General features: G+C 55.5%; 5 protein-coding genes across 5 annotated transcripts in view; 2 read left to right on the top strand and 3 right to left on the bottom strand.

The window, feature by feature from the left end:
• The window catches only part of PROSER3 (proline and serine rich 3), a gene marked incomplete at both ends in the record, with an annotated part of 4,523 nt that extends 783 nt beyond the window's left edge, over positions 1 to 3,740 (bottom strand). Inside the window, 5 exons of the mRNA XM_084256889.1 lie at positions 1,011 to 1,147; positions 1,249 to 1,331; positions 1,972 to 2,078; positions 2,164 to 2,291; positions 3,685 to 3,740. Of these exons, the coding sequence (XP_084113015.1) occupies positions 1,011 to 1,147; positions 1,249 to 1,331; positions 1,972 to 2,078; positions 2,164 to 2,291; positions 3,685 to 3,740 (511 nt within the window). The remainder of the gene's footprint in view (positions 1 to 1,010; positions 1,148 to 1,248; positions 1,332 to 1,971; positions 2,079 to 2,163; positions 2,292 to 3,684) is intronic.
• Positions 3,741 to 6,535: 2,795 nt separating this feature from the next.
• Positions 6,536 to 8,135, top strand: HSPB6 (heat shock protein family B (small) member 6; the record flags this gene model as incomplete). The annotated part of the gene is made up of 3 exons (XM_084257466.1): positions 6,536 to 6,750; positions 7,687 to 7,809; positions 7,962 to 8,135. The coding sequence occupies exons 1-3, from the start codon at positions 6,568 to 6,570 to the stop codon at positions 8,133 to 8,135; spliced, it is 480 nt and encodes a 159-aa protein (XP_084113592.1). The 5' UTR covers positions 6,536 to 6,567.
• A 985-nt stretch (positions 8,136 to 9,120) lies between these two features.
• On the bottom strand, positions 9,121 to 13,979 carry LIN37 (lin-37 DREAM MuvB core complex component). Its single transcript, XM_084257270.1, has 9 exons — positions 13,831 to 13,979; positions 11,496 to 11,571; positions 11,323 to 11,373; positions 10,557 to 10,586; positions 10,390 to 10,475; positions 10,140 to 10,306; positions 9,454 to 9,594; positions 9,298 to 9,371; positions 9,121 to 9,219 (listed from the first exon to the last, which is right to left on the bottom strand). Exons 1-9 carry the CDS (start codon positions 13,862 to 13,864, stop codon positions 9,138 to 9,140), a joined length of 741 nt encoding a protein of 246 aa, XP_084113396.1. The 5' UTR covers positions 13,865 to 13,979; the 3' UTR covers positions 9,121 to 9,137.
• A 1,555-nt stretch (positions 13,980 to 15,534) lies between these two features.
• PSENEN (presenilin enhancer, gamma-secretase subunit) lies at positions 15,535 to 16,744 on the bottom strand. The gene is made up of 3 exons (XM_084257115.1): positions 16,620 to 16,744; positions 15,872 to 15,976; positions 15,535 to 15,685 (listed from the first exon to the last, which is right to left on the bottom strand). The coding sequence occupies exons 1-3, from the start codon at positions 16,678 to 16,680 to the stop codon at positions 15,546 to 15,548; spliced, it is 306 nt and encodes a 101-aa protein (XP_084113241.1). The 5' UTR covers positions 16,681 to 16,744; the 3' UTR covers positions 15,535 to 15,545.
• Positions 16,745 to 17,194: 450 nt separating this feature from the next.
• U2AF1L4 (U2 small nuclear RNA auxiliary factor 1 like 4) lies at positions 17,195 to 19,086 on the top strand (the record flags this gene model as incomplete). The annotated part of the gene is given in 9 exon segments (XM_084256799.1): positions 17,195 to 17,238; positions 17,384 to 17,406; positions 17,409 to 17,470; positions 18,115 to 18,175; positions 18,178 to 18,212; positions 18,382 to 18,398; positions 18,400 to 18,507; positions 18,609 to 18,701; positions 19,002 to 19,086. Coding segments are annotated over 9 exon segments (528 nt in total).
• Positions 19,087 to 19,992: the final 906 nt, after the last annotated feature.

Here is a 19,992-nt window from a genome sequence, read left to right as displayed (position 1 = left end):
ACTAAACAGAACCTCTTCCAAAAAGGCCTCTGACTTCCCAGCTCCAGAATCTTCTTCGGCCTGGCCCTTATTTCTTTCTGCTTACATTTCACATCCGTTTTGGGGGTGATGGAGTTATTCTCTGTCCACACTCACTATGCTGTGAGGACCCTGAAGAAGGGACCAGGTATGGGTAGCTCACTATGGAACCCCAAATCCCCCTCACAGGGCCTCATAAACAGTAGATACTATTTGTTAGATGAATGAATAAATTTAATCTAATAAATAATTGATGAAGCAGTAACCATTTTATAGATGAGAAAACAGAGGTGAATAAAAGGTGAAACCAGAGGAGTGAAGATTCAGACAGGTGAGTGGTTGGCATGACACCGAAAAGGATCAAACAGTTCTGGAGACACAGAGGGCCTCTCCTATGGACCTCATTGCACCCCAGGATCTGAGCAGAGTATCGGTAATAACGACAGTAATAGTCCTTAATCCGGTCTCTGAAACTTGAAGAACAGAAATCTGAGTTTCATCAAGCTGCCTGGTGTATAAAGCAGGCAGAAAATGTGGTACACTGCACATGGACACAGGTTTTGGTTGAACAACATGAAATGGCCACATTCAACAAGTTTGTACTTATAAAGACAAAAATTTCATATTGTTTGGTGTCATATGTCCAGAGCAAAAAATACAGCTATTTACTCTAAATGAGATTATAAATAGTTTTCATATTCTTTAGGCCAGATTTTGCTGTCAACTCAGGCGTGGTGCCAAATTTGCAAAAAGCCTTCTCATTTTGGAGTTTCGTGCTCAGAATTACAGAGAGGATGCAGACAGGGAACCTGTCAGGCTAATGACAGCCACGGTTAACAAGTGCTCCATGCATTCACCAACTCCCAGAATCCTCACACGCCCTAGGAGGGGAGTACAATTTTTATCCCCATTTTAAAGTTAGGGAGACAAGGTCCAGAGAGGTCCAAGGCCACAGAGCAGAATGCACCCAATCCTTGCCTTCCAGAACTTACCAGGTACCCTGGGGTCATAGTCCTTGCTGGAGTCAGGGGTGAAGGTCATGGTAGAGGGAGAGAGGCCATCAGAGCTGGTGGGCAATGAGGAGGTGCTGGCATCACTGGGGCTGAGGGAGGAGGAGGTGGAGGCCTTGCTGCAGGGAGAGGACAAAAGTGAGGCCATGGGGGTCTCGGAGACAGGGGTGCAGGCCTGAAGCTACAGGAGTGGGGAGGATGAGGGGGGTGGGGGAGGCACCTGCGTTTGAGCAGTCTGGCAGCTCTGGTTTGCAGGCTCAGTGTCTCCAGGTCCAGCAGAGGGGAGTTCCATGTGTAGAGGTTCTGCAGGGGAAGAGGGGTTAGAGGCCAGATCCCATCGCAAAGACTGCTGGGAAAGGGGCTCAGGACAGAGGGCCTGAAGGACAAGTCTGTACTCCACCTGGTACCCTCACATGCTGGCTTCAGGTCTGTTCCTCCCCCTCAGGGAAGAGAGACCCAGTTTCCACAGGCGGATCCACACACGCCACAATGTAATCACTACTGCTGCTGCAGAGATTGACACTACCTTCCTGATCAGGTCTAGGTAATCACAACATTCTGTCCTCTGGCTCACAGTGATTACCTCAAGAATGAAAGTAAGCCCTTAGGCATTAGATAGAACTACTAGAAAAACTTCCTCTTACCCCAGCAATTACTAAGTTGGAAGCTACCTAGCTATTCTGAGGGGAAAATCTGCCCGAGACCTAGCCCAACAAAGAACAGAGAGCCAAGAGATTTAGGTCCCTACCAACACTTCAAACACATGGATCCAGCCATACCTGAAAACATCTGCTTTTAGATTTCTTAATTATATTATATAGCTAATATTTGCTTCCCTTTTGTTTACGCTTCCCTTTCCTTGAATTGGGGACAGTCTCTGATTCTATCACAGAGTGGGTGTTGTCAATTCAGGCACAGAGGAGGGAAATGATGGCAGTGTTACCTGCTTTATTTCCTGAAGGGGGGCCATAGCCTTAACCTGAGATGCACTGGTCATCTTGGCAAGAGTCGGGACAGCTGTATTGGATCTTCCTTCTGGTTCACTGGCTCCTGCTGAGAAGTTCTAATTGAATTGGGGGGCCAGGAATGGGAGTAGCAGCTGGAGGTTGGGAGTGGATGTGACTAAAGCAGATACCTGATGCAAGTGGACTGCTGAGGTCTGGAGATTCAGGATGAAGCCACCAAAAGTCAGCTGGGGTTGGGCCTGGAGGCTGCCGTTCCTCTCGGCTTGTTGGCTGAGCCTGGCGGAATCTGTTTATGTACCTGCGAATGTCAAGGAATGGGAAGTGGGTGGGAGGAGGGCCAAACGAGAACAATAATGATCACAATCGCCAGTGTTTATCATATACCATAGCAGCAGAGGGCAGCTGTCTCAACTGCTGTTCTTTCATATGTAGTAATGCAATTTTTAGCTGGGCACAAAGCCACTCTTCTACAGGTACCTCTGCCAAGTGCCCTTCTAACCTTATGGCTCATGTAACTAGGTTCTTGACCAACAGACGGTGTGATTCTTTCTGGGAAGTGAATGTGGTTGGGAGCCATTCTGCTCCATAAAGAAAAAGCCAACAGCCTTAGGAGGGGAGAGCCAAGAGAGAAGGAAACACTGTCTTTGATACATCGAGTGCTGTGTCTGTCCTGGCTGCTTCTGCCTGGACTGTTGTCCAGGAAAAATAAATGCTATCTTGCTTAAGTCACAATTAATTTGGGACTGTTAGCTAGAGCAGCTGAACTTGTATCCTACAATTCCAAGGACTCATTATGTGATGGGCAGTGTTAGAGATGCTTACAGACAACTAACTCAATGAAAACTTAATATAGTCCTAGAGGGTATGTACTATTAATAGCCCCAACTTATGGGTGAAGAACCTGAGACTGATTGTACCCCTATGTTTATTGCAGCACTATTTACAATAGGTAAAACCTGGAAACAACCCAAATGCCCAAAATTGGATGACTGATCAAGAAGATGTGGTACATATACACAAAGGAATATATTGTGTATATCTTTTTTGCAATCAAAAAAGATAAACCCATGCCATTCACAGCAACGTGGATGGAGCTAGAAGGAATTGTGCTCAGTGAAATGAGCCAGAAGGAAAAAGAAAATATCGGATGGTTTCACTTATAGCAGGAATATAGGGGAACCAAATAAGACATCAGTGTTCAAAAATAATAACAGTACAAAACACAACAAAGCAAAAACAGACAATTATAAACCAGAGACATCCTGCAGGGGAGGAGGAGGAAGAGGGATCAGAGGGAGCGAGGGAGGAGCACAGGGGACTGAGGTGATGGTGCACAGGTGCCTTGGTGAGGGAAATTCTATGGGAAATACACCTGAGGGGGTGGGGGGAAGCAAATATTGTTTAAAAATGAACAATGATGTAAAAAATTAAAAAAAAATTAAAAAGGAAAAAAAATCAGACTAAAAGGAAAAAAAAAAAAAAAGAAACTGAACCTTTCTTCATATAGAAAGTAAGGACTAAGCTGGGATTTGAACCCAGGCAGTCTTGCTCCAGAGCCCTCAGTAATACCAGTGTGGTCCCGAAAGAGAGTGCTGCACACACAGCTCTGGCAGTGATGATTATTATTGGATGCCTACCTCCTCCCCACCCAACCCAAATATTTCTGTCCCCCCAGGGCTTCGAGTACTTACTTGGCCACCACAGAATCCCCGCTGTCAATCAGGGTGGGTGATGGGGAGCCTCCCATCTGTCCCTCAGTGGTGCTGGGTGGGGAAGAGGTCCCTGAACTGGATGGCCAGGACTCCTCAAACAGCTCAGAGGAGTTAGGACGTGTAGGAGAGTTGGGACCAGTGGCAGGAGCCTCGGGAGCTGCTGGGAGTCTGGATCTCTGGTTCCTGGATGGGCTCGGCTTCTGAGATAGGGAAAGTGGGAAGAAGAAAAAGTGAGACCTGAGGTACCAGGTCTATAAGAGAAGAAAGACACACATGAAATCTCAGTCCAGAGGAGAGGAAATACTTGCTGCATGGTAACAACTCAGAGTGGGCTGTGATGGGGGAGCCAGGTGGCAGAGGACTGGGTAAGGATAGGTTGTGGAAAGGGACTGTTTCTTAGTCGCTCACCCTCATTTCTATCATGTCTTCCTTCCCTCTAGTGACCACTCCCTTGCCATTGGGCTGGCACACACTGGGGGATGTCTTCATCTTGGGGTGCCAGGTCTGGCTTCTCGATGGCCAGTAGTGACTTCGTTTCAAGGGAGCATCCCCAAAGGGGCTGTCCTGGGTGGAGAAAAGTGGAAGGCTGCAAGAGGAGAGTGAGGTTGGCAGACTGGCAGGTGCAGGGCACAATCACCACAATCCTGTCTGTGTGTGTGTTGGGGCAGGGTGGGGGCTGAAGTTGGGGGGGGGTAATAGGAAGAGTTGGACAGAATCAGACCACAATTCCCATGGATTGCTGGGAGATAAACTATAATACCATGCAGTACGGCTGCACACTCAAGATAAGATACGGGAACCTGGTGCAAGGGGTTGAGCACCACACTATGAAGCAATTTGCAGCCTCTGCAGCACGAGTTCGATCCCCGGCCGGCCAGGGAGCAACCCATAGGGCACAGCAGACCTCTCCTGCCTCGCCCACTGCTCCCCTCAGCAGTGTATTTCAGTCAGTCTGCCTGTTCTGCTCCCCACTCTGTCTCTGGTGAATCCTGTTAACCCGGCACCTCTGGCCTCAGCTTTTGTATGCATAAATAAATAAATCTTTAAAAAAATAAAAAGATACGGGAATCACGATTACCACCGGCTCTTGAAGCAGTCTCAGGAGAACCCAGGAACTGCTAGCCGTCTTCACCCCAAACCAAGTGGGGTCAGGCACCTCTCTGTCCCCGCAGCCCCATGGTTACGGACCCCTTCACTGTGCATTTCCCCTAAGTGTTGGGAACACTAAGAAGAAAAGGGTACTTCGACTACCATCTCCATCAATGTCTGAGTTCCGCTTAAGGGAAAAAGTTACAAAACAACACCTATGGGAATCTGGGGAAAATTTTAAAATGAAGATACTAAATCCCCAAGATGCCCCTGGAAGGAGACAGAAGAGAACAGAAAAGAGGGAAAGCGCTGGGGCCGCTCGGAGGAACCTGAGGCGCCAAGGGATGCGGGAGATTCGGTCCGAGACTCAAGCGGCCCGAGGCCGTGGAGCATCTTGGGAGTTGTAGTTCCAGTGCGGTTACGCGCCAGAGACTCCGGACCCCCGCAAACCTGCCCCCAGCAAGTGTGGCTCTCACTCTGGGGTCCTCCCTAGGCCTCTTTTCGTGCCTAAAAGCGGGTCCGCCTCACCTGCGGTCCATCTCGCAGCCACCTCCGCGCTTCCGCCCGCTCGGCTCGGGGGTGGGGCGGGCTCCACGCGCATCCCGGTCGCCTAGCAGTGCCCAGCAGCCCCGCCCCTCCCGGGAGAGGCCGCGCGGGAAGAGAGCGGGCCTGCGAGGCGACCAATGATAGAGAGGGAAAGAAAACTCATTAGAAAGTGACCAAAGGGAGGTGCCTCGCAATTGGCTGCAACGTCGGCCTGACTGAGAGAGCGTGTTTGATTGGAGCACCGTGGCGCGCCTCAGTAATTGTCAAGCCCGAGGGCCAATGCAGGGGCCCGAGGCCGCGCTCGCGGCTAGGAGGGGCCCTAAGAGTCCGCGGGGTTTCCTGCCGTCGTGGCATCTCACCACTCCCCCTCTCGCTGCAGAAATCGCCTCCAGGCTCCGGTCCGCCTACCGTCTCCCCGTTACAGGAGCACGCAGGGAGCCTGTCCTCTCTAGCCACTGTCCCCGCATCCACCGGCCGGGCCAGCGGGTCCCGCCCCGTCCTCTGGCCGCCTCCGTCCCGCTGCAAGAGCAGCTGGTGGCGCCAAGTGCCAGGCCCGGGCTCCTGGCCCAGGTGGTGGGATCAAAATGAGCTATTTCGGGCCCCAGCTAGGGGCCCCCGGGGGGCCAGCCTGGACTGTGCGTGCCCACGCCCCTGGCCGCTGCTCACCTGGCAGGCACCGCTGCCCTGCGCACCCGCGGCTGAGTCAGAGGCACAGAATTAGGCTGGGCTTGCTGGGGGCTGGGCCCGGCCAGGCGGGATGAGCCCGGGAGTAGCGTCTGTTCTGTGTCCTTCTGACAGCCTGGCCCCGCTGCACATTCCCGTTCCCGGGAATCTGCTCCTAAAACGGTCATCTGCGTCATCCCCAGAGCCACCTGCGGGGCGGGGTGCATTGAAGGGCCTGGAAACTCGGCAGTGGGTTTTTCAAGCTCTGGGTCCCCAACGCCGTGCTGCGATCCTACCCCAGCAAGGCTCCGCCCCCTCAGCCTTAGTTTCCCCTTCAGGAAACTGGGGGGTCTTAATGACACCTCTCTGGCATCCAGCAGGCGCTTAATAAACGGCTAAGTCATTGTCGGGCTTTCTAAATAAGGCTCTATTAATGGCCGAGGCTGGCGGTGGTCCCAGTGTCCCCGGGCGGCCCGCCGAGGGGCGGACACAGGGCGTGCTATAAAGGGGCGGCGGCGCAAGCGGGGGCACTGCGGAGCCTCGGGGCGGCGGCGGCGGAGCAGGATGGAGATCCCGGTTCCTGTGCAGCCGTCCTGGCTGCGCCGCGCCTCGGCCCCCCTGCCCGGACGCCTCTTCGACCAGCGCTTCGGCGAGGGGCTGCTGGAGGCTGAGCTGGCCACGCTGTGCCCCGCCGCGCTGGCCCCCTACTACCTGCGAGCCCCCAGCGTGGCGCTGCCCACCGCCCAGGTGCCAGGCCTGGGGGAGGGGCGGCAACCCGACCCCCTCCGGGACCCGGGGTCTTACTCTTTCTGAGGGGGCTGCGGGAACACCCCCGGGCAGAGCTGGGGGAAGAGTGGGCTCTTCGGAGGGGGCTCCGGAATCTCGGAGACCATTGACTGAAGGGGGTGGGGGACCCCTGCGCACCTGAGGAGGGTCTCGGCTCTCGGGGCGCTGGGTGGGGGTGGGGTGGGGGTGGGGGACGTCGCTCTGAGAGGAGTCTTGGTGACTCGGAAAAAGCAGGCTACAGAGCCAGGGGATCCGGGGGCAGAGGGCCCCAGCAGTCCCGAGGGGAGGGCGTGTTCTGTTACTCTTGGAGAAGAGCTTGGAGACTGTGCGGTGACTGTTTCCTGGAGAGGTAGAGGGGAGCCAGGGGCCTGCGCCCTGTGGAAGGGGGCCCTGGCCCCTCCGAGCAGCGGGGGGAGGAGAGCTGGTGAGCGGCCGAGGACGCAGGCGGTCGCGTGACGCGAGTGGGAGGGTGGAGAGCGGGCTCTGGAGACCGGGGGGAAGCAGCATCTTGGCGACTTCTGTCAGGGGGCCCCCGGGCTCGGAGGGCAGGGAGGCGGGGCCCGGGGCTCGGAGGGTAAGGGGCGGGGAGCGAGTGTCCGTGGGGACAGCCGACTCTGCAGTCGTGGACACGCCTCGCCCAATGAGGGGGGAGGCCCCCGACCTTTCAGGGGAAGCGGGCCTCATCCCTTTGGCAGCGAGGGGACTCCCAGCAATTACAGGGGGAGGGGCGATCGCAGCTATTCCGGGCTGAGAGGTCCTTGGGGGCTCCGAATGAAAAAGGGGCCTCCTTGATTCGGGAGGCCAGGGTCCGCGGCGGGACGGAACCGACGGTGGGGGGGGGGCCTCGCGGGGTCCCAGGAGCATCGCCCCGCCCGATGACAACCGGCCTGTGCGCAGGTGCCAACCGACCCCAGCCATTTCTCGGTGCTGCTGGACGTGAAGCACTTCTCCCCGGAGGAAATCGCCGTCAAGGTGGTTGGCGAACACGTGGAGGTGCATGCGCGCCACGAGGAGCGCCCGGTGAGCCCGCCGGCGGGGCGGGGCCTCCGCGGGGAGGGGCGGGGCCTCCGCGGGGAGGGGCGGGGCCTCCGCGGGGAGGGGCGGGGCCTCCGCGGGGAGGGGAGGGGCCTCCGCGGGGCGGGGCGGGGCGGCTCAAGCCTCTCTCCCCGCAGGACGAGCACGGGTACGTCGCCCGCGAGTTCCACCGCCGCTACCGCCTGCCCCCGGGCGTGGACCCCGCAGCAGTGACGTCCGCGCTGTCTCCCGAGGGCGTCCTGTCCATCCAGGCCGCGCCGGCGCCGGCCCAGGCGCCACTGCCGCCGCCACCACCAGCCGCGGCCAAGTAGGGGTCTGGGCACGCCTGAACCCCGGGAGTCTCTACCGGCTCCCTCTTTTAATGCCGACCTGACTCCGCCCAGCCAGATGCCCCGAGCGCGCAAGACCACCCTCCCACCCAACCTGGAACCCTGCCCTGACCCTAGCCTCCACTCAGTCCTGATAACCTAGACCTTTCCGCCGACACCCCCTGCTCTCACAACCCCTCCTGCTTTCAAGGCACCCGGCCTCCACCTCCCTGGCTTCCAGACCTTACAAGCACAGCTGCTCAGCCTCCAGTCTCCCTCACATCCCCACTGACCTCACTTTCTTGGCATATCTCGAGACTCCCTCATCTGTTTCCTTCTGACTCCTCCAAGAAAAAATATTCACACCCCATTTTGAGCCACTCCTCCCTCTGACACCAGAGTATAGTGTAGACAGCACGGACCCCAAACCAGTCCAGCATTTCCTCCTCCCCTCAAATGTCCCAGGTCTCCCACCCAAGACCATCCAGGTCTGTTCCCCTGGATCCTGCCCCTTATTCCAAACAGACACTCCACTTCAACCCTTCCCGTCTCTGACTTGAAATTCCAGCCAGCCACCCCTAAACTCTTGAGCCCCTTCTTTGATCCCCACCCTTGTGCACCTCTGTACAACCAGAGCTCTCAAGTTCAAACTAGACACATACCACCCCATTTCCTGAGAATGCAGATGTCATATATCCCCCCAGCCTCAACTAACCAGACACCAGTCACTATGTCTTGACCCCCGAGTTTCCAAACATGTCCTAGGCAACCCACCTCTAATATTCCTCCCACCTTATTCTCAAAGCCCCAACCAAAGAGCCCACCTTTCTTTCTCCTTGAGTTCCCTGTGGTCCCATCTCCCCACTGCTACCGAGGCCCACCCCCCCAATAAATGTGCTAAAGCTATGTCAACTGCTCTCTGTCTGGGCTGGGCAGAATGGGCTGGAGCAAGCAGAGGCTGGTGTGGAGAAGGGGAGTGTTTATTGGGGTGAGGGCTGGGGAACATCACTGTCGCTCATACATTTCCCGTAGAATCTTCATGCTTTCTGAGTAACGAAGCTGGTTCCGATGAGACGCCTCCTTCCACCTGGGGCGGGGAAGCAGAGAGAGGACTTGCAGTTGGGGCCGAGGCCACAGAGGGCCAAGCGGGTAGAGGGGTACTCACCTCTGCCGGATGCGTTTCCAGCGTTGCATGTTGCGGTAGATGAGTGTGGAGGGAGAGGGCTCTGGCTCCGAGGGCTGTGGGGACAAAGGCCAGGCTGGGTGACAGTGCCCAAGACTCACAACTGCCCCACAGCCCTGAGCCAGCCTCCATACCCACCTCATCAGCAGCAGCACCCTGGATCTCAGGCTGCAGCGGGGATGGGATGCGTGGTCTGCAGGCCTCTCCAGGTGGCCCAGGGGCTGAGGGAGGAGGCAGCTTGTACACATCACGATTCTTGGTGTTGGTGACCTCTGACCCCTAGGGACACAAAGGCCCCCCACGGAGACCAAGAGTGTCAGAGAAGAGGACCAGGCATATACCTTTCACTCCTGCCTTTCCCAGTGATGACAGACATAGGGTTTCTCACCAGGGACCTGTACTTACGAGTTATGTCTGAAGGGTGGGGCCTTAAACAGCTTGCGGGACAGAACTGCCTGCCCCAGGATCTCTGTCTTCACCTGTCCACCTAGAGGTCCCCATCCACAAGCCCTCAATTATTCCTGCCTTGCCCAAGGGGTGCTCATCTACTCCTGGAGGCCCAGTGGCCACATCTGTTTGCACGAGGGACCTTTGACCTTGGAGGTTCTTTCTCCTTCCTGGACCGGAGAGGCACGCCTGTCTGTTCGAGAGAAATTCATCCATACCCTCAGCCCAATATGTACAGGACACTTCACTATCTGCCGGCCGCACTGGACCTAGAAGTCATTCGAGGGGCACACAGAGCTGTGCCTGTCTACCCCAGTAGCTTGGGGGGACCATCTACCCTTCCAGGCTGTTGGGCGGGGACCCACCAGCCATCCTACCTCCTCATCCTCAGGCAGCGGGGGCAGCGGTGAGCTGGGCGAGCGTTCGCACTCGCGCACTGAAGGGCTATTGCGCATCCAGGCGCGGCAGATGGGGTAGAGCGGCGTGTTCTCGCTAAACTGGGCCAGGTCCACGCTCCGGTCAAACAGCTTGATCACATACGTGTCTAGAGAGGCGGGAGAGGGAGAGACGTGGACACCTTGCCCAGACCCTGTCCTGGCCCACCCTCAAGGGCCACGGCCCACTCACTGGATCGCTGTGGCCCTCCCTCAGCCAGTCCATCCTCCATCTCCCTCCTCTTCTTCCTCCGCTGGTGGGGGAAGCGGGCAGAAGGCCTGTGTGGGGAAGGAGAACACTGGGACCAGGGCGGGGGCTGGGGACCCTGTGTCCGTTGGCGGGGGACCTTGCCACCTTACCGTTTGCCAGTGGCTGCAATGGAACAGTCCCTGCGGGGAGAAACAGGGTGTCAGCAGGCTGAGCTACACTCAGATGCCACTCAAACCCCCCAGAGGACACGCTGGGGATACTGAGTTCAAGTCCGAGAAGCTTACATGGACCCCAGCAGCCCCTGGATGCCACCAGGCTCCTGGGGCTCTAGATGCTAACTATGAGGGGACCTAAGTTATTGCTGCCACAGGGTCTTGTTCCTGCAGAGTATTCAGGACTGCGGTGGAGGGCGGAGTGGTCAGGGCTCAATAAAAGCAGAAGGGCCTCCCCTGGTGGCGCAGCGGTTGAGCGCTGGGCTGCGAAGCTGCCCGCAGCCTCTGCAGCGCCGGTTCAATCCAAGGCCACCGGCGAGGGTCCCACATGGTACGCAGACCTCTGCCGCGCCCGCTGCTCCCCTCAGCAGTGTATTTTGTCAAGTCTGCCTGTTCTATTCCCCGCTCTGGCTCTGATGAATTCTCTCACCCTCCCGCGCTTCTGACTGTACCCAGTGCTTGTATAAATAAATAAATAAATCTCACAAATAAATAAATAAAAGCAGAAGTATTTACTTATTTATTTATTTATTTATTTATTTATTTATTTATTTATTTTTTGTGGGACCCTCACCGGTGCTGGGGATTGAACTGGCGCTGCAGAGGCTGCGGGCAGCGCTCAACTGCTGCACCACCAGGGGAGGCCCACAGCAGAAGTATTTAGTGCAGACCCCCAGCTGCAGATTCCATCAGCCAAACTTACTTGTTGTGGGTGTCCGAGGGGGTCTTCCCTGCTTCTTCATCCAGACGCTCCCTGGAGCAAAAGAGAGCTGTGGGCTCAGGGTTCCGAGAGCCCAGTGGGGGAAGGCACCTTCCTCCGTAAGCCAGCCCCTGGGGCCCCAACCCCCGGGGCCCCATGCTGGGCCAAGTCCCCACCTGTCCATGTGACTCTTCTCCAGCAGACACTGAAGAACGGCATCCAGTTGGTTCCGGGCCTTGGCCATCTCCAGCTCTGGGGAAGACGGTGACAAGCAGAAGTCAGTTCCCAGGCCCCAGCAGGAGAGCTGGGCTGGGGCATAATTTCCACTCTGGTCAGTCCTAAGTCCAAGCCCAGGAGTGCTGAGGGCACAGGGGTACAGCAGCCATGAGTGAGAGCTCTGGGTTCCCAGAAGCGCCTATGTGAGCTTGACCTGAGGCAAGTCCCCTCACTTACTTCATTGAGCTTGTTTCCTCACCTTGAATATGGTCTGTTTTGAGGTAGAAATAATCTAAGGTTATAGATTAATCTCTTAGCGGGATGCAATGATATTTGAATAATATGTACAGGACACTTCATTATCTGCCAAGCATTGTTCCAAGCACATCACACATGTTAACTCATTGAATTCTCAATAATCCTTGGAGGTAGATGTACTTTTTTTTAAAAAAGATTTATTTATTGGGCCTCCCTGGTGGCGCAAGGGGTTAAGACACAACCTATGAAGCTATCTGCAGCCACTGCAGCAGCATGAGTTCAATCCCCGGCCAGGCAGGGAGCTACCCACATGGTGCAGCAGACCTCTCCTGTCTCACCTGCTCTGCTCCCCTCAGCAGTATATTTCAGTCAGTCTGCCTGTTCTGCTCCCCACCCTGTCTCTGGTGAATCCTCTCACCCTGCCACACCCCCCCCCAACCCCCAGCACCTCTGGCCTGTATCCCAGTTCTTGTATGTATAAATAAGTAAACCTTTAAAAAAAAAAAAGATTATAGCAAAGAGCCTTGGGGAGGAAGGAGACACGCCCATATCCCTCCCATTAGCCCCTGCCTCTTCCTGAACCTCAGGTCTTGGGAACCCATGGGCTCCAAGACACCTTCTCCTGGGCATCCCCCAGATTCCTTCTATCTTCTGAGTTGCACCCTGGCCTCAGTGTCTCTTACACTAACTTTCTATCAGGCCACTCCTTGGGTCTTGCTTGTCATGGACACTTCTCCCTCCCTGACAGGCTGTGTGTTTGCCTCTCTTTGTCATGAAACGTGAGTTAATGACGATATAACTATCCCCCTCACCCTTAAGGGGTGTCCCCTCTCCTCTGCCAACTAGTGGGAGTGCTCATCCCCACCCATCAACCCATGGCCTGTCTACTGGCCTCCTGAGTCTTTCCTACCTACCCCTCTCTACTCTGGTCCTTTCTCTTTGACCTGGGCTCTGAGCCTCAGTCTCCCCTTCTGATCCATTCTCCACAAGGTTTCGTCCCAAAACCAAATCTGACCCTGGTCCTCCCCTGTGTAGAATCCTCCATGATCTGCGGTGCTCCCAGGACAATCTGAGCTCCTCAGCCAGGTGTGCACTGGCCTTCATGACACTTCTTACCCTTACCCTCACCCTTACTCCCCTATTTGTAATCAGGCCTCCTTCACTTTTCCACCTGTGACTTTTTTTTGGCATTCGTGGGGCATCTTTATTGATTCATTCCTTGGGTCAGAGCCCTCCTCTGGCTCCCCATCTTCCACAGAATAAAAGTGAAAAGTCCTTACCTAGCCCACAGGATCTGTCCCCCTCCCCTCTCTGTCCCTATCACCTTACCCTCTCGACCTCCCTCACTCTGCTACAGCCACACTGGCCTCCCTGCTGGTCTCTGAACCTAGAGACAAGGCTCCAGCCACAGGGCCTTTTCAAAGCCAGTCCCTGTGTGATTCCCGATTTCTTCACACATCCTCACCCCTGGTCTTACCTTCTCCTGTTCCCTCTCATTCCCACTTATACCACCCAACAAGCTACATCATTTTACTCCGCTGGATTCTGCGCCCCTCCCACCCCTCCAGTCTCGTGTTCCCATCAGTTCTGCCCCAACGCAAAAGGACTTTTTTTCCTCCGGGCTTCAGTTTTCCCAAATACCACAGCTGCTACTTCTCAGGGTTCTTAGGATAGAGTGACGGCGAGGACTGAAAGTTCCTCAGTACTTCAGGCCCTCAACACAAGGCTTGACTCATCATCACGGCTGGAAATGGGGAGGCTGAGGCAGAGCCCAGAAGAGTCCCTCTCACGGTCCCAAACGGCGTGGGAGCCCCATGTCTTACCGCACCGCACAGCCAGAGGCGCCCCCATTGAGCCTCAAAGCTACCTTGAGCACAGGGTGGGAGGGCAGGAAGGTGGCAGGAAGCCCTGCATCGCGGCTGTCAGCTGGGCTGCAGGGAGAAGCCTCGTACTTCCCCTTATCGCGACCATCCTATCTGGATCCCCACACCCATCACTGCTGCTCCCCGACAGGCCCCCAGACGTCGCGGTCCTCACCTGATTTCTCCACTTTCACCTTCACCGGGAACATGGTTTGAGTCTGGGGTGTGGCTAGCCGGGTCAGAGAAGTTCCAAAGAGCCTAGGGTCACGAGTCAAGGCGGAAGGCAGGCAGGGAAAAGTCGGAGGTGAGCTGCCAGCCCCTGCCGGGAGCAGTCCATCCGTGACCAACCTGGCGGCCTTCAGTTTCCCTTCCTTGGGCGGCTCGGCGGTCGCTGCTTCCCATTGGTCACTACACTTGTCGATCTTGCACCCTGACCAATTGAAAGTGGCTGCCTTCTACTAGCCCTAAGCCCCACCTTTCAGGGGCGGGGCTTCCGGAAACAAACATCGACACCCCGGGGCTCTTCCTGGGAGGTGTAGTTCTAGCTCCGGAGTCGGCCGGAATAGGCGCGCTTGGGCCGCGCAAGGCACGGTGGGAAACAGAGGGGCACCGCGAGGCTTCTTGGGACTTGTAGTGCCAGAGGCTTCGAGTAACACCTATTGACTATCAAGCTATTGACAGGGTTTCATTAGCCGTACTAGTTCCTTTTGTTTCAGAGCTAAGTCTGGAGTTAGGCTGGGATCCCTCATACTGAACACTTGGCAAAGGCCAGCTAGCTACCAGTTCATCTCTTTTCAGGCACAGCCATATTCATATAGCAAATATCAGTGTGCCAGACACTCTTCTAGACAGTGGGGACACCACAGTGGACAAGACAAAAAGTCATTGTCCTAATACAGCATATCTATTAGCAGATGGAAGATAAACAATGAACAAGTGAAACATTTAAAAGGAGATGTAATAAGGGTAGGTAGATGTAAAAAGGGTTTTAGGAAGTAGGAAGGTGGTAATGTAAATTTTAAATCTGATGGTTAAACCATCAGCAGGTCGATTGCTGCGGACAAAATCTCCTTCAAAGATTAGGAAGTTTCCACTTATAAAATATGCCTTGGTCCAGATAAATTTTAGGAAGTAACACTGCGATGCACATTTCTGATAATACTGAGGCTGAGTGGGAAACTGTTTTCAAATGCACACACTAGCAGTACAAGATAGCAGCCTCTTGCGCTGGAATTACCATTCCTCTCTCAGTTCTGCATCAATAGAATAGGTTCCTCAGCTGAAAAGTTCCTATTTCAGATTATAAGAAGTTTTCAGGGGGCCTCCCCAGTGGCGCAGCAGGTTGAGCACAGCACTGTGAAGCTGTCTGCAGCCTCTGCAGCATGGGTTTGATTCCTGGCCAGCCAGGGAGATTTCCACATGGCGTGGCAGACCTCTCCTGTCTCACCTGCTGCTCCCCTCAGCAGTGTTTTTGGTCATCTGCCTGTTCTGCTCCCTGCTCTGTCTCTGGTGAATTCTCTCACCCTCCCATGCCTCTGGCCTGTACCCCAGTTCTTTTATAAATAAAAAATAAATCTTAAAAAAAAAGTAAATGTTATCTTTAAAAAAAAAGGTTTTCAGAGGAAGAAAAATACAGACGCGTGACACATATCTTACACAAAATAAGCATTCAAAAATATTTCTGAGTATTAATACTAATGATTATTTAATGCTTCAATGTCCAAAAGATCCCAAGATGTCTATATATACAGAATAAGAGTCCTTTATTGGTGCATGTCAACAGAGAACAAAGGGATGAGAACAAGTCTTAGGGGCTTGGGAGTGAGCTTAGACTAGCAGAACCCATCCTGGGAGAATGAGCAGCTCCCCAGACCCACGCAGCAGGAGTTGTCAAGGGGTACCCAGGGGTATGGTGAAGGAGAGGTAGTCTCCAAGGGCACCCCAGCGGGGCCGGTAGATCTGGAAGATGGTGATCCAGGTAGTGAGTACAATCACCCAGAAGAGGAAGCCCACAGCAGAGCGCCAGACATCTGCAAGAGAGAACAAGGATGGGGAAGGTGGGCCCCCACCAGCTCTCTGGTCTCTCTCAGACCAGCACTCTCTTTCCACCACAGAGCCCTGGAATTTTGGACCCGCCATCATTCCCTCCCACCAAAGGTCCCCAGTACTCCCTTCCCACACTAGATGGCCTCCCTTTATCTGTGCCCTGGACTCACAGCCTTTGATTTGGCTTTGCTCAGTGTACGCGGGGACAAGGAAGGCCTCTCGGAAGAACCAGAAGATGTTGACCAACCAGAGAAAAGGCAGGAAAGCAAAACCACCTAAAGAGAAAACAAGCAAACCGGAATATAAAGCAATGAAGGCTCACCGCCAGCCCCACCTGAAGGACCTATTTGGAAGGTCCGCTCCCCTACCCAAGTTCAAATGGGAATCTCTGCTCTCAGGGCCTCAGGAATCCGTTTCTTGGACTATTTCTTTCTCAGGACCCAGGAAAACAGCCCTTCCACTCCTCTCCTATTTTGAGATTCAGAAGTTGAGGGCCGGGACTCCCTGGTGGCTAAGGGGTTAAAGACAGGGCTATCAAGCTACTGCCAGCTACTGCAGTACGAGTTCGATCCCCGGCCAGGGAGCTACTCACACGGCACAGCAGACCTCTCCTCTCTCACCCACTGCTCCCCTCGGCAGTGTATTTCAGTAGATCCACCTGTTCTGCTCCCCACTCTGTCTCTGGTGAATCTGCTCATTTCCCCCCACCCCGCGCACCTCTGGCCTGCACCCCAGTTCTAGTATGCATAAATAAATAAAGCTGAAAAAAAAGAGTTGAGGGCCCAACCTCTTCCTCCTTCAGGACACAGGCTTCCTTCTCCAGGAGCCCGCACCCCCAGCCTCTTCATCCCATTGACAGACGAATCCAAGCCCCAAGTCCCCTCTCTTCTCCTGGGCCCCTAGGAGATCACCTCTTACCCAGGTAGTATTTCCGACACAGGTTCAACTTCTCCTCGTTGGACACTCGCTCCAAGTTCATCGTTGCGCCGAGGCTGGGTCGACCCAAGCCTTGATCCTAAATGACAGCTGCGAGGATCGCGAACAACCACACCCCTATCACGACAAAACGGAGACGAACGGAAGGACGGGTTTGCTGAAAGGAGACTACCCCGCTCTCACCAGAAAGCTGTCTGGGCTGAGACGCTCTTTGTTCACTGCGGTGCGCAGCGCGAGCTCCCCTCTCGTCAGCGGAGTCTACTTCCTCCGGCTTGAACGCCTTGGCCACTTTCAACGAGGGGCGTTTGCGCGAGATGCCACCGCAAGGCTCTCTGGAACTTGTAGTCTTCCTGGTGAGGCGCCGGGGCACGCATGCGCCTTCAGGGCCCCCGGCGGGTGAGCGCGTGGGGAGGGCGCGGTCCCCCAACACGCAAGCGCACTAGAGAGTTTCTGCGCGCGGGCTGAGCGTGCGGAGGCCGCGAGGAACTACACTTCCCAGTGCTCTTAAGCAACGGAAGTGAAGTGTGAGCAGCGAGAGCTGGTCGGCTCGGATAAAAATGGCCGAATATTTAGCTTTGCTCTTCGGGACTGAGAAGGACAAGTGCGAACGGGCGCAGGGAGTGACCCCTCTGGCGGCCGAGTCCGGGGCGCCTGGCTTCCCGGTGTCTGGGCGGCTCGGGGCGGTGTTTCTGGGGCGACCGGCCTCCCCGGCCCTCGGCTCACCTCTGCCTTTGCACCTCTCCCAGGGTTAACTGCCCTTTTTACTTTAAATCGGGGCCTGCCGGCACGGGGACCGGCGCTCCCGGCTTCACAACAAACCAACTTCCAGCCAGGTGAGGCCCGGCCCCCAGCCCGGGGCGGGGGCGGCTAAGCGCCCCCGGCTTTCCCCTTTTGTTGTCCAGAATCACGAAGTCCCGCCTTTTCCGCATCCCGAGGCCCGCCCTAGCCCGGCCTTTTTCTTGTCCGACCCCTGCAGGCTCCTCGCCCAAGGCCCTGCCCGCGGGAACTTGGCCGCGCCCCCGTCGGCACTGCCTGCTCCTCGCTGCCAGGGCTTTTGGTTGCCTTAGGAACGAACGTCGCTGACGCACTCCAGATGCTTAGGCTTCTTCCTCGTGCAAGGTCCCACCCCCAACCTACCTACCCCGGCCGCTTGGCATTCAGCCCCGCCTTTTAAGCTCAGGCCCCGCCCCTTTGAAATTCTGTGCAGACCATAGTCCTGCTCAACCTTTACCGGAATCCACAGAACACCGCCCAAACCGCAGACGGATCGCACTGAGAGTGGGGGGCCGGGTCTGGGGGCAGTGCGGACAGCCTCCGGAAAGCCCCTCCCTGACCCCACCCTCCCTCTCCTCCAGGTCACGTGAGCGACGTGGAGGTGCAGGAACACTGATAACTTCTTCGAGGTGAGGGTTGGCAAGGGTGGCTTGAGTTTCCTGTGGGCCTGGAGCTCGACTGAGTTCCTCCTGGTCTTCTGCAGGAGGTATTCACGGAACTGCAGGAGAAGTACGGAGGGATTGAAGAGATGAATGTGTGCGACAACCTGGGGACCACCTTGTGGGCAATGTCTACGTCAAGGTGCCTGCTGTCCCCCCATTAGAGCCCAGGCATTTCAGTGTCTCATGGACACCTCTGAAACCTCACAGCTTGAGGTCCATTGCTAAATCCAGTCCAGCCCCAGTACCGCTAACTAGTCCCCTGAAGATTTCTGAGTTTGAGTACTGATCCTGAGCCACTTTCTCCCCAGTTCCGAGAGGACGCAGAGTACGGTGGCTGAACTCAATAACCGCTGGTGCAGAGGGCAGGCTATGCATGCTGAGCTGTCTCTTGTCACTGACTTTCGGGAGTCATGCTGTCGGCAGCACGAGATGGGGTACGGTAGTACAGGTGGGACGGGTGCCTGGAGGCCCCGAGTCCTGTGTGTTGGAGGCTGTCAGTGATAGTGGCTTCCTTCATTGGCCCTCCTTTGCCCAGGGAATGTACCCGAGGTGGCTTCTGCATCTTCATGCACCAGCGACCCATCTCTCAGAACCTCAGGCAACTCTATGCACGGGGACCTCGGCACAGGTACCCCAAGATGAGCCTGGTCCTGTGCCCCAATAACAGTGTCCCAATTTTTTGTACCCTAAGACTAGCCCTGAGCTCCACCACAAGGTCTCAGTCCCAATCTCCAAACCAGCTTAAACTCCAGACTCCCAAACCTAAGACCAGCCTGATCTCCAGTCAGCCCCTAAGCACCTATCCTGAGACCACCTCTGGGAACTCTGGTTACTTCATCACCTGCCCTGCCTGCTCCCAGAGCAGAAGCTGACTTGAGGGATCAGCCCACTGCTCCACAGGGCACTGACTCTCCACTCCTGCCTCCAGGTCACCCCCAAGTTCCCATACTGGCCACTGTCCCGGAGAAAGAAACCGACGGTGTTCACCAGGCCACTGGCACGGCCGCTTCTGAGTCCCCTTGTCCTCTGCCTCTGATAGGCATAGAAGTTCCTGGCCGGTGCCCTTCCTCAAAGCTCCCTCAACTTCCCAGCACCATCTTCCCAGGATCCTGGGCTCTATGTTTTAATCTGTTCAACACAGACCTCTGCCCATCCCCTAATAAAGTTCTGTGTTGTGGGTTGATAGCTTTGAGCCTGGCTGTGGGCTGGAGTTTCCTTTCACGCCCCACATCTCCTGATTAAAAGGGGAAGTGGGGCTGGGCTTTGACCACAATCTCAGTTGAAAACTTCGAACGATAGGTAGAAAAGCAGTGGGTCCAGTGATCTAGAAGCCCCCAAGTGGGACTGGTGACGCCGTTGCGCTGGACTTCAGCACCTTCATCTGAGGCTTCTCAAAGGCGAGATCCGGGTTGTGGCAGGTTGACAGATCCCTACCCCACAGGAGATGGGGCTTAGGAGATAAGGTAAGGTCACTGGGAGTCCAGGGGAAATCTCCAGTGGGGGAAGGCTGGATTCTCCATGCCTCCTGGGAGTTGGTAATAACTAATACGTCAGCTTACCCTCTGCCAAGCGCTGTTAAAAGCACACAAATTCCAGTGACATTTTTGCCATAACCTTGTGAGATGGGTGCTGTCGTTATCCCATTTTTCAGATGGGAAAAGAGAGGGCGGGAAGATGGCAAAGGTAGATGGGAATCCACGCGGCGAGGCTTGAGCCCTCACCATCCATCTGAGGCCCTGTGGCCGCTCTGACCATGAGGCAGGAGCTGGATGGGGGCTGTAGATTCTTGGAAGGGGGAGGCCCGGCTATCCTACACACCCACTCCTACTTTTTTCTGTCCTGATTTCCTGGAAAGTGCAACAGGCAGGCTGGCCTCAAGCCCTGCGGTCACGCCCTGCCGCCCCCCCACCCGAGGCTGC

Source organism: Talpa europaea (assembly GCF_964194135.1).
Source record: "Talpa europaea genome assembly, chromosome: 16".
Taxonomy (NCBI): Eukaryota; Metazoa; Chordata; class Mammalia; order Eulipotyphla; family Talpidae; genus Talpa; species Talpa europaea.
Note: the sequence above shows the minus strand (reverse complement) of the source record. Positions and strands in the feature narration are given on the sequence as shown.

Excerpts from the sequence above, each read along its gene's own strand:
- LIN37 (XM_084257270.1), bottom strand. The coding sequence starts at position 13,864 with ATGTTCCCGGTGAAGGTGAAAGTGGAGAAATCAG. Across the intron at positions 10,587-11,322 it reads CCCTCGGACACCCACAACAA|GGACTGTTCCATTGCAGCCA; the intron begins GTAAGTTTGGCT and ends TTCTCCCCGCAG. Across the intron at positions 9,372-9,453 it reads AGGGTGCTGCTGCTGATGAG|CCCTCGGAGCCAGAGCCCTC; the intron begins GTGGGTATGGAG and ends TTGTCCCCACAG.
- PSENEN (XM_084257115.1), bottom strand. The coding sequence starts at position 16,680 with ATGAACTTGGAGCGAGTGTCCAACGAGGAGAAGTTGAACCTGTGTCGG. Across the intron at positions 15,977-16,619 it reads GTGTCGGAAATACTACCTGG|GTGGTTTTGCTTTCCTGCCT; the intron begins GTAAGAGGTGAT and ends TTTTCTCTTTAG. Across the intron at positions 15,686-15,871 it reads GCAAAGCCAAATCAAAGGCT|ATGTCTGGCGCTCTGCTGTG; the intron begins GTGAGTCCAGGG and ends TCTCTCTTGCAG.